This window comes from Oncorhynchus tshawytscha, unplaced genomic scaffold (assembly GCF_018296145.1).
Source record: "Oncorhynchus tshawytscha isolate Ot180627B unplaced genomic scaffold, Otsh_v2.0 Un_contig_10693_pilon_pilon, whole genome shotgun sequence".
Taxonomy (NCBI): Eukaryota; Metazoa; Chordata; class Actinopteri; order Salmoniformes; family Salmonidae; genus Oncorhynchus; species Oncorhynchus tshawytscha.
The window spans coordinates 45,001-57,500 of record NW_024609220.1 but is presented as its reverse complement, the minus strand read 5'-3'; the positions used below and the strand labels follow the sequence as shown (position 1 = coordinate 57,500).

At 47.1% G+C, this 12,500-nt stretch overlaps 1 protein-coding gene across 1 annotated transcript in view; it reads right to left on the bottom strand.

Moving 5' to 3' along the window:
• The window catches only part of LOC121844445 (voltage-dependent T-type calcium channel subunit alpha-1I-like), a gene marked incomplete at both ends in the record, with an annotated part of 105,101 nt that overhangs the window by 64,582 nt on the left and 28,019 nt on the right, over positions 1–12,500 (bottom strand). The window contains 2 exons of the mRNA XM_042314540.1: positions 4,366–4,458; positions 6,010–6,352. Coding sequence (XP_042170474.1) covers positions 4,366–4,458; positions 6,010–6,352 — 436 coding nt within the window. The remainder of the gene's footprint in view (positions 1–4,365; positions 4,459–6,009; positions 6,353–12,500) is intronic.

Genomic DNA, 12,500 nt, shown 5'->3' with positions numbered 1-12,500 from the left:
AACTATATTATTGACTAGGAGAAGTAACGTTAGCCTAGCTATCCTACATAACTATATTATTGACTTGGAGAAGTAACGTTAGCCTAGCTATCCTACATAACTATATTATTGACTTGGAGAAGTAACGTTAGTTTAGCTATTCTACATAACTATATTATTGACTTGGAGAAGTAACGTTAGCTTAGCTATCCTACATAACTATATTATTGACTTGGAGAAGTAACGTTAGCTTAGCTATCCTACATAACTATATTATTGACTTGGAGAAGTAATGTTAGCTTAGCTATCCTACATAACTATATGATATTGAGTTGACCATCAGCGGGTTGTTGCCTAATTATACATGGTTTATTAAATAAATATGTATTGATGTTCTTGTCTCTCATTATCATTGAACCTCTGCTAGCTAGCTAGCTAGTTCCATGCCAATAATGTGTTTAGCATAGCAATGTGGAATGACTAGAATGAATGACAGAACTGATATTGCAGGCGAAAGCCTGAGGAAAATCCAATCAGGAAGTGTCTCTTATTTTGGAACCTCTCGGTTCCTCAGCATGCCTATCCTCCATTTAAAGGGATATCAACCAGATTCCTTTTTCTATGGCTTCCCAAAGGTGTCAACAGTCTTTAGACATAGTTTCAGGCTTTTATTTTGAAAAATGAGCGTGAAGGATCACATTGCGTAAGTGGGTAGGTGGGGGCTCTCAGAGTGAGTTTTGCGCAACTGAGTAAGGCGGACATTGAAAAAGCTACACACTCGGTTGATATATTATCGAATATATATCTTAAAAACAATTTGAGGATTGATTATAAAAAACGTTTGACATTTTTCTGTGGACATTATGGATATTATTTGGAATATACGTCTGCGTTGTCGTGACCACTCTTTCTTGTGGATTTCTGAACATAACTGAACATTTGTGACCTAGCTACTTAATGCTTAGTGTACATAATGTTATGTTATGGTATCGATAAACTTACACAAACGCTTGGATTGCTTTCGCTGTAAAGCATAATTTCAAAATCTGAGATGACAGGTGGATTAACAAAAGGCTAAGCTGTGTTTTGCAATATTGCACTTGTGATTTCATGAATATGAATATTTTCTAGGAATATTATTTGACTGCGGCGCTATGCTATTCAGCGGTTGCTGATGATGAGAGAGAGAGAGAGGCCCTAAGAACAGCCCTTAGTCAGGAGTTATGACACGATAATCCCCGGGTTCTCATGCGTTGTACAACACTGTTGAGTGAAGAAAGGGTTAAGGCTCTCTTTGCATTTTAGGAAACCATTTCAAAAAGAGACATTATGAGAGAGAAAGGAAATTGAGAGAGAGAGAGAGAGAGAGAGAGAGAGAGAGAGAGAGAGAGAGAGAGAGAGAGAGAGAGAGAGAGAGAGAGAGAGAGAGAGAGAGAGAACCCAGAAAGGCCTGAGTGAGAGATCCTCAAGAAAGATCAAATAGACAGACAAGAAGTTCCAATTGAGAGAGAAAACTCAGAGAGAGCTCTGAGATCTTCCCCAGAGAGAGAGAACCAAGAGAGACCCTAATCCACAAAAGTGGAGACAAAGACCCCAATAACTAGAGGAATAGAGTCAGAGAGTAACCTTGGGAAAATCCTCTGCATTATCATTAACAGCAGACTCGTACATTTCCTCAATGAAAACAATGTACTGAGCAAATGTCAAATTGGCTTTTTACCAAATTACCGTACAACAGACCATGTATTCACCCTGCACACCCTAATTGACAACCAAACCAAAACAAAGGCAAAGTCTTCTCATGCTTTGTTGATTTCAAAAAAGCCTTCGACTCAATTTGGCATGAGGGTCTGCTATACAAACTGATGGAAAGTGGTGTTGGGGGTAAAACATACGACATTATAAGATCCATGTACACAAACAACAAGTGTGCGGTTAAAATTGGCAAAAAACACACACATTTCTTCACACAGGGTCGTGGGGTTAGACAGAGATGCAGTTTAAGCCCCACCCTCTTCAACATATATATCAACGAATTGGCACGGGCACGAGAAAAGTCTGCAGCACCCGGCCTCCCCCTGCTAGAATCCGAAGTCAAATGTCTGCTGTTTGCTGATGATCTGGTGCTTCTGTCACCAACCAAGGAGGGCCTACAGCAGCACCTAGATCTTATGCACAGATTCTGTCAGACTTGGGCCCTGACAGTAAATCTCAGTAAGACCAAAATAATGGTGTTCCAAAAAAGGTCCAGTCACCAGGACCACAAATACAAATTCCATCTAGACACTGTTGCCCTAGAGCACACAAAAAACTATACATACCTTGGCCTAAACATCAGCGCCACAGGTAACTTCCACAAAGCTGTGAACGATCTGAGAGACAAAGCAAGAAGGGCATTCTATGCCATCAAAAGGAACATAAATTTCAACATACCAATTAGGATTTGGCTAAAAATACTTGAATCGGTCATAGAGCCCATTGCCCTTTATGGTTGTGAGGTCTGGGGTCCGCTCACCAACCAAGACTTCACAAAATGGGACAAACACCAAATTGAGACTCTGCATGCAGAATTCTGCAAAAATATCCTCCTTGTACAACGTAGAACACCAAATAATGCATGCAGAGCAGAATTAGGCCGATACGCACTAATTATCAAAATCCAGAAAAGAGCCGTTAAATTCTATAACCACCTAAAAGAAAGCGATTCCCAAACCTTCCATAACAAAGCCATCACCTACAGAGAGATGAACCTGGAGAAGAGTCCCCTAAGCAAGCTGATCCTGGGGCTCTGTTCACAAACACAAACACACCCTACAGAGCCCCAGGACAACAGCACAATTAGACCCAACCAAATCATGAGAAAACAAAAAGATAATTACTTGACACATTGGAAAGAATTAACAAAAAAACAGAGCAAACTAGAATGCTATTTGGCCCTACACAGAGAGTACACAGCGGCAGAATACCTGACCACTGTGACTGACCCAAACTTAAGGAAAGCTTTGACTATGTACAGACTCAGTGAGCATAGCCTTGCTATTGAGAAAGGCCGCCGTGGGCAGACATGGCTCTCAAGAGAAGACAGGCTATGTGCTCACTGCCCACAAAATGAGGTGGAAACTGAGCTGCACTTCCTAACCTCCTGCCCAATGTATGACCATATTAGAGAGACATATTTCCCTCAGATTACACAGATCCACAAAGAATTCGAAAACAAATCCAATTTTGAAAAACTCCCATATCTACTGGGTGAAATTCCACAGTGTGCCATCACAGCAGCAAGATTTGTGACCTGTTGCCACGAGAAAAGGGCAACCAGAGAAGAACAAACACCATTGTAAATACAACCCATATTTATGCTTATTTATTTTATCTTGTGTCCTTTAACCATTTGTACATTGTTAAAACACTGTATATATATAATATGACATTTGTAATGTCTTTATTGTTTTGAAACTTCTGTATGTGTGATGTTTACTGTTAATTTTTATTGTTTTTCACTTTATATATTCACTTTATATATTATCTACCTCACTTGCTTTGGCAATGTTAACACATTAACACATGTTTCCCATGCCAATAAAGCCCTTGAATTGAATTGAATTGAATTGAATTGAGAGAGATAGTGATGGGTGTTTGTAGCTTGGAGCCAACGGGTGGCCAGGGTACAAACGGTAAACCAGTATAAACCACCCCCCTTTCATTCGCCAACCGTGACACCACACCAGACAGGCAGTGTGTGTGTGTGGGTGACTGGATGCGAGCCTAATCCCCAGGTGGTCTGAGCATCCAATAATAATCCCTTTCTATTACCGTGCCGATAGCATCTCTGGTATGGAACAAGAGAGAGAGAAAGAGAGAGAGAAACAGAGAGAGAAACAGAGAGAGAAACAGAGAGAGAGAAGAGTGAGAGAGGGAGAGAGAGAGAGGGAGAGAGAGAAAGAGAGAGAGGAAGAGAGGGAGAGAGAGAGAGAGAGAGAGAGAGGAAGAGAGGGAGAGAGAGAGAGAGAGAGCGGGGAAGAGAGAGACAGAGGGAGAGAGAGAAAGGAAGAGAGAGAGAGGGAGAGAAGAAGAGAGAAAGAGAGAGAGAAAGGTAGAGAGAAACAGAGAGAGAGAAGAGCGAGAGAGAGGGAGAGAGAGAGGGAGAGAGAGGAAGAGAGAGAGAGAGAGAGAGAGAGAGAGAGAGAGAGAGAAAGAGAGAGAATAATAAAACCTTCAGGTCATTTTGTGTGTGTGTGTGTGTGTGTGTGTGTGTGTGTGTGTGTGTGTGTGTGTGTGTGTGTGTGTGTGTGTGTGTGTGTGTGTGTGTGTGTGTGTGTGTGTGTGTGTGTGCATTGTGTGTGTGTTTGTGTGTGTGTGTGTGTGTGTGTGTGTGTGTGTACTTACGATGATGAGCAGTATAAAGTAGATGAAGTTGTAGAAGGAGTGAGCATCCATTACATAGTACATGATCTCTACCCAGCCTTCCAGGGTGATCACCTGGTGAGGAACACACACACACACACAACACGTCTCTAAGTCAAGGACAATAGGCTTTGACATTTCCATTGTTACCAAGAATTCAGACATTTCACCAAGACGAAGCTCACTTTGTCCTTCTACAGATCAGCCAGATCAGTCACCCTCCTGTTGACCTAGACTGGAGAACATCGTCTGATAACATCCACTTCCTGATTCATTTCCCCACTAAAAGTCACATAGAGGAGAGCTCTCTGTCTCTGTAATGTAATCAGATAATCAGATAGCAAGCCAATTACAGAGTGTATATCTCCCCATCACCTAATCACTACTGTCAGACACTTCACTACTGCTGGAGAACTACAAGGCTGATGTCCCAGACCAGCATACATTATTCAATTCATTACAGCAAGTAGATATCTTGTCATGACCTAATCACTATGGTAACCTCTATCTTGTCATGACCTAATCACTATGGTAACCTCTACTCTATCTTGTCATGACCTAATCACTATGGTAACCTCTACTCTATCTTGTAGTGAGTTAATCACTATGGTAACCTCTGCTCTATCTTTTCATGATCTAATCACGATGGTAACCCCTCCTCTATCTTGTCATGGCCTAATCACTATGGTAACCTCTACTCTATCTTGTCATGGCCTAATCACTATGGTAACCTCTATCTTGTCATGACCTAATCACTATGGTAACCTCTACTCTATCTTGTCATGACCTAATCACTATGGTAACCTCTACTCTATCTTGTCATGGCCTAATCACTATGGTAACCTCTACTCTATCTTGTCATGACCTAATCACTATGGTAACCTCTACTCTATCTTGTCATGACCTAATCACTATGGTAACCTCTACTCTATCTTGTCATGACCTAATCACTATGGTAACCTCTACTCTATCTCGACATACTCCTGACCTATACTTCAGGGGTGGGACAAATCTAGTCTAAGAGGACTGGCACGGTGTGCAGGTGTTTGTTCCAGCCCAGTGCCAACGTGCACTAACACACCTGATAAGACTAACAATGATCTAAATAAAAGTGAAATCATGCATGTTGGTGCTGGGCGGGAACAAAAGCTTGCCCACAGCAGCCCTCCAGTACATGGATTTGATCTGGGCTCTACTTTAACCACTACAGCTCCCTGGACAGTGCAAAGACATACAATATGACAGGCACCTTTCCCCGACCTACATTGACTAACCTGTGGCCCCACACATTGACTTGGTTCTGGTACCCCATGTATATAGCCTTGTTATTGTTATTTTATTTTGTTACTTTTTATTAAATATTTTCTTTACAAGATTTTGTGACTGCATTGTTGGTTAGGGGCTTTTAAATAAGCATTTCACTGTAAGGTTTGAACCTGTTGTATTTGGAGCATGTGACAAATTTGATTTGATTTTTACATCAATAGAAAAAGAGAGACAGAGAAAGCATGCTAGGTAGGTGTAGAGAGAGACACGTTGTGGTGCATATCTAGCCACATCAGCTCATAAAGCTCAACCAATACAAATGAAGAAAAGAAAGTCCAAACCACCAAATCAAAGCCCTACCTGAAAGATGACGATCCAAGCGTAGGCGATATTGTCGAAGTTGATGGCTCCTTTATGTGGGTTGCTGTGGCCCGTGTGACAGCGTGTGTAATACTGGTTCCAGTTGACACACAGTCCAGGCCCACTCACTGACCCGTTAACCAGGGGTTCAGGACTCAGCCCCAAACCCTGTCTGTGTGTCACATCATCCTTGTCCAGGCAGCAGGTACGTCCTAGTTCTCGGCGGGCCGGGACGTCGGTGCACGCCATGATGCCGTTGTCCTGAGCGAGAGAGCAGATGAAGGGTCGCTCATCATCCTCGTCTGCCATGTAGTAAGGGCGAGGCAGGGAGATGTCCTTTGAACTGAGGAGAGAGAGATGGAGAGGGATGGAGAGGAGGAGAGAGGAATGAGGAGGAGAGAGGAATGGAGAGGAGGAGAGAGGAATGGAGAGGAGGAGAGAGGAATGGAGAGGAGGAGAGAGGAATGGAGAGGAGGAGAGAGGAATGGACAGGAGGAGAGAGGGGGAGAGAGGAATGGAGAGGAGAGAGGAATAGACAGGAGGAGAGAGGAATGGAGAGGAGGAGAGAGGAATGGAGAGGAGGAGAGAGGAATGGAGAGGAGGAGAGAGGAATGGAGAGGAGGAGAGAGGAATGGACAGGAGGAGAGAGGGGGAGAGAGGAATGGAGAGGAGAGAGGAATGGACAGGAGGAGAGAGGAATGGAGAGGAGGAGAGAGGAATGGAGAGGAGGAGAGAGGAATGGAGAGGAGGAGAGAGGAATGGAGAGGAGGAGAGAGGAATGGACAGGAGGAGAGAGGAATGGAGAGGAGGAGAGAGGAATGGAGAGGAGGAGAGAGGAATGGAGAGGAGGAGAGAGGAATGGACAGGAGGAGAGAGGGGGAGAGAGGAATGGAGAGGAGGAGAGAGGAGGAGAGAGGAATGGAGAGGAGGAGAGAGGAATGGAGAGGAGGAGAGAGGAATGGACAGGAGGAGAGAGGAATGGACAGGAGGAGAGAGGAATGGAGAGGAGGAGAGAGGAATGGACAGGAGGAGAGAGGAATGGACAGGAGGAGAGAGGAATGGACAGGAGGAGAGAGGAATGGACAGGAGGAGAGAGGAGGAGAGAGGAATGGAGAGGAGGAGAGAGGAATGGAGAGGAGGAGAGAGGAATGGACAGGAGGAGAGAGGAATGGACAGGAGGAGAGAGGAATGGACAGGAGGAGAGAGGAATGGAGAGGAGGAGAGAGGAATGGAGAGGAGGAGAGAGGAATGGAGAGGAGGAGAGAGGAATGGACAGGAGGAGAGAGGGGAGAGAGGAATGGAGAGGAGAGAGGAATGGACAGGAGGAGAGAGGAATGGAGAGGAGGAGAGAGGAATGGAGAGGAGGAGAGAGGAATGGAGAGGAGGAGAGAGGAATGGAGAGGAGGAGAGAGGAATGGAGAGGAGAGAGGGATGGAGAGGAGGAGAGAGGAATGGAGAGGAGAGAGGGATGGAGAGGAGGAGAGAGGAATGGAGAGGAGGAGAGAGGAATGGAGAGGAGGAGAGCGGGATGGAGAGGAGGAGAGAGGAATGGAGATGAGAGAGGGATGGAGAGGAGGAGAGAGGAATGGAGAGGAGGAGAGAGGAATGGCGAGGAGGAGAGAGGAATGGAGAGGAGAGAGGAATGGAGAGGAGGAGAGAGGAATGGAGAGGAGAGAGGAATGGAGAGGAGGAGAGAGGAATGGAGATGAGAGAGGGATGGAGAGGAGGAGAGAGGAATGGCGAGGAGGAGAGAGGAATGGAGAGGAGAGAGGAATGGAGAGGAGGAGAGAGGAATGGAGAGGAGAGAGGGGGATGGAGAGGAGGAGAGAGGAATGGAGATGAGAGAGGGATGGAGAGGAGGAGAGAGGAATGGAGAGGAGGAGGCGGGATGGAGAGGAGGAGAGAGGAATGGAGAGGAGAGAGGGATGGAGAGGAGGAGAGAGGAATGGAGAGGAGGAGAGAGGAATGGAGAGGAGGAGAGCGGGATGGAGAGGAGGAGAGAGGAATGGAGATGAGAGAGGGATGGAGAGGAGGAGAGAGGAATGGAGAGGAGGAGAGAGGAATGGCGAGGAGGAGAGAGGAATGGAGAGGAGAGAGGAATGGAGAGGAGGAGAGAGGAATGGAGAGGAGAGAGGAATGGAGAGGAGGAGAGAGGAATGGAGATGAGAGAGGGATGGAGAGGAGGAGAGAGGAATGGCGAGGAGGAGAGAGGAATGGAGAGGAGAGAGGAATGGAGAGGAGGAGAGAGGAATGGAGAGGAGAGAGGGGGATGGAGAGGAGGAGAGAGGAATGGAGATGAGAGAGGGATGGAGAGGAGGAGAGAGGAATGGAGAGGAGGAGGCGGGATGGAGAGGAGGAGAGAGGAATGGAGAGGAGGAGAGAGGAATGGAGAGGAGAGAGGAATGGAGATGAGAGAGGGATGGAGAGGAGGAGAGAGGAATGGAGAGGAGGAGAGCGGGATGGAGAGGAGGAGAGAGGGATGGAGAGGAGGAGAGAGGAATGGCGAGGAGGAGAGAGGAATGGAGAGGAGAGAGGAATGGAGAGGAGGAGAGAGGGATGGAGAGGAGGAGAGAGGGATGGAGAGGAGGAGAGAGGAATGGAGAGGAGGAGAGAGGGATGGAGAGGAGGAGAGAGGGTTGGAGAGGAGGGGAGAGAGATGGAGAGGAGAGAAAACATGAGAATAATACTGTGTTTTTCTTTATTTTTACTATTTTTACATTGTAGAATAATAGTGAAGACATCAAACCTATGAAATAACACATATGGAGTCATGTAGTATCCAAAAAAGTATTAAACTAATCAAAATATATTTAATATTTGAGAAATTGAAAGTAGCCACCCTTTGCCTTGATGACAGCTTTGCACACGCTTGCCATTTTCTCAACCAGCTTTATGTGTTAGTCTCCTGGAATGCATTTCAATTAACAGGGGTGCCTTGTTAAAAGTTCATTTGTGTAATTCCTTTCCTCCTTAATGCGTTTGAGCCAATCAGTTGTGTTGTGACAAGGAAGGGTTGGTATACAGAACATAGCCCTATTTGGTAAAAGACCAAGTCCATATTATGGCAAGAACAGCTCAAATAAGCAAAGAGAAACAACAGTCCATCATTACTTTAAAACATCAGTCAATGCGGAAAATTTCAAGAACTTTGAAAGTTTCTTCAAGTGCAGTTGCAAAAACCAGCAAGCTCTATGATGAAACTGGCTCTCATGAGGACCGCCATAGGAAAGGAAGACCCAGAGTTACCTCTGCTGCAGAGGATAGCGCCCTGGTCAAAGTATTTTTGTGTTTATCTTTATGTATTTGGTCAGGCCAGGGTGTGGCATGGGGTTTTTGTATTGTGGTGTGTTTGTCTTGGGGTTTTGGTGGTGGTATTGGGATTGTAGCTTAGTGGGTTGTCTAGCAAAGTCTATGGCTGTCTGGAATGGTTCTCAATCAGAGGCAGGTGTTTATCGTTGTCTCTGATTGGGAACCATATTTAGGCAGCCATATTCTTTGAGTTTGTCGTGGGTGATTGTCCTTAGTGTCTTACTTGTACTCTCTGTTAGTTTGCACTAGATAGGCTGTTTTCGGTTTTCATTACGTTTATTGTTTTGTAGTGTTTAGTGTTTAGTCGTGTTTACGTTTTGTTTAATAAATATGGATCGCAATCGACACGCTGCAGTTCGGTCCGGTCTATCCAGTACCACCTCCACACCCCAGCCCTCCGGTAGAAGCTCCCCGCACCAGGCTTCCTGTGCGTGTCCTCGGTCCAGTACCACCAGTACCAGCACCACGCATCAGGCCTACAGTGCGCCTCGCCTCTCCAGCGCTGTCGGAGCCTTTCTCCTCTCCTGCGCTGCCGGAGTCTCCCGCCTATCTAGCGCTGTTAGAGCTTTCCTCATCTCCAGCGCTGCCGGAGTCTCCCGCCTGTTCAGCGCAGCCAGAGCCTTCCTCCGACACAGCGCTGCAGGAGTCTCCCGCCTGTTCAGCGCAGCCAGAGCTGCCAGTCTGCATGAAGCAGCCAGAGCTGTCAGTCTGCATGAAGCAGCCAGTCTACATGGAGCAGCCAGAGCTGTCAGTCTGCATGGAGCAGCCAGAGCTGTCAGTCTACATGAAGCAGCCCGAGCTGCCAGTCTGCATGAAGCAGCCAGTCTACATGGAGCAGCCAGAGCTGTCAGTCTGCATGAAGCAGCCAGAGCTGTCAGTCTGCATAGAGCTGTCAGTCTGCATAGAGCAGCCAGTCTGCAAGGAGCTGCCAGTCTGCAAGGAGCTGCCAGTCTGCAAGGAGCTGCCAGTCTGCAAGGAGCTGCCAGTCAGCACGGAGCCGCCAGAGCGGTCAGTCTGTAAGAAGCCGCCAGAGCTGTCAGCCTATATGGAGCAGCTAGTGCCGCCAGTCTGCCCAGCGCCGCCAGTGCCCCCAGTCTGCCCAGCATCGCCAGTCTGCCCAGCGCCGTCAGTCTGCCCAGCATCGCCAGTCTGCCCAACACCGCCAGTCTGCCCAGCACCGCCAGTCTGCCCAGCGTCGCCAGTCTGCCCAGCGTCGCCAGTCTGCCCAGCGCCGCCAGTCTGCCCAGCGCCGCCAGTCTGCCCAGCGCCGCCAGTCTGCCCAGCGCCGCCAGTCTGCCCAGCGCCGCCAGGCTGCCCAGCGCCGCCAGATCTGCCAGTCAGCCAGACTCTTCCAGATCTGCCAGTCAGCCAGACTCTTCCAGATCTGCCAGTCAGCCAGACTCTTCCAGATCTGCCAGTCAGCCAGACTCTTCCAGATCTGCCAGTCAGCCAGACTCTTCCAGATCTGCCAGTCAGCCAGACTCTTCCAGATCTGCCAGTCAACCAGACTCTTCCAGATCTGCCAGTCAACCAGACTCTTCCAGATCTGCCAGTCAACCAGACTCTTCCAGATCTGCCAGTCAGCCAGGATCTGCTGAAACCACCAGCCAGCCAGGAGCTGGTAGATCTATCTACCTGCCTGAGCTTCCTCTCACTCCTGAGCTTCCTCTCACTCCTGAGCTTCCTCTCACTCCTGAGCTTCCTCTCACTCCTGAGCTTCCACTCACTCCTGAGCTTTCTCTCACTCCCGAGCTTCCCCTCAGTCCCGAGCTGCCTCAGTCCCGAGCTGTCCTTCAGTCCCGATCTGCTCCTCAGTCCAGTGGGGTTCTGGGTGAGGACTACTAGGCCATGGTCGGCGGCGAGGGTGGACTATCCAGGGACGAAGGGAGAGGGGACTAAGACATTAAATGAGTGGGGTCCACGTCCCGCGCCGGAGCCGCCACCATGGACAGACGCCCACCCGGACCCTCCCTATTGTTTTGAGGTGCGTTCGGGAGTCCGCACCTTAGGGGGGGGGGGGGTTCTGTCACGCCCTGGTCAAAGTATTTTTGTGTTTATCTTTATGTATTTGGTCAGGCCAGGGTGTGGCATGGGGTTTTTGTATTGTGGTGTGTTTGTCTTGGGGTTTTGGTGGTGGTATTGGGATTGTAGCTTAGTGGGTTGTCTAGCAAAGTCTATGGCTGTCTGGAATGGTTCTCAATCAGAGGCAGGTGCTTATCGTTGTCTCTGATTGGGAACCATATTTAGGCAGCCATATTCTTTGAGTTTGTCGTGGGTGATTGTCCTTAGTGTCTTACTTGTACTCTCTGTTAGTTTGCACTAGATAGGCTGTTTTCGGTTTTCATTACGTTTATTGTTTTTTAGTGTTTAGTCGTGTTTTGTTTAATAAATATGGATCGCAATCGACACGCTGCAGTTTGGTCCGACTCTCCTTCATCACCACTAGAAAACCGTTACAGATAGGTTCCTTAAGAGTTACCAGCCCCATAAATTGCAGCACAAATAAATGCTTCACAGAGTTCAAGGAACAGACACATCTCAACATCAACTGTTTAGCGGAGACTGCGTGAATCAGTCTTCATGTTCTAATTGCTGCAATGAAACCAGTACGAAAGGACACCAATAAGAAGAAGAGGCTTTGGCCAAGAAACATGATCAATGAACATTAGACCGGTGGAAATCTGTCCAAATTGGAGATTTTGGGTTTCAATCGCTGTGTCTTTGTAAGATGCTGAGTAGGTGAACGGATGATCTCTGCATGTGTGGTTACCACCGTGAAGCATGGAGGAGGAGGTGTGATGGTGTGGGGGTGCTATGCTGGTGACACTGTCTGTGATTTATTTAGAATTCAAAGCAACTTTAACCAGCATGGCTACCACAGCATTCTGCAGAGAAACTCCATCCAATCTGGTTTGCACTTAGTGGGACTATCACTTGTTTTTCAACAGGACAATGACCCAACACACCTCCAAGCTGTGTAAGGGCTATTTGACCAATGATCTGGATTCCACAATCACCCGACCTCAACACAATTGAGATGGTTTGAGATGAAGTGGACCGCAGAATGAAGGAAAAGCAGCCAACAAGCTCAGCATATGGCTACTTTGAAGAATCTGAAATAAAAAATATATATTTTGATTTGTTTAACACTTTTTTGGTTACTACATGATTCCATGTGTGCT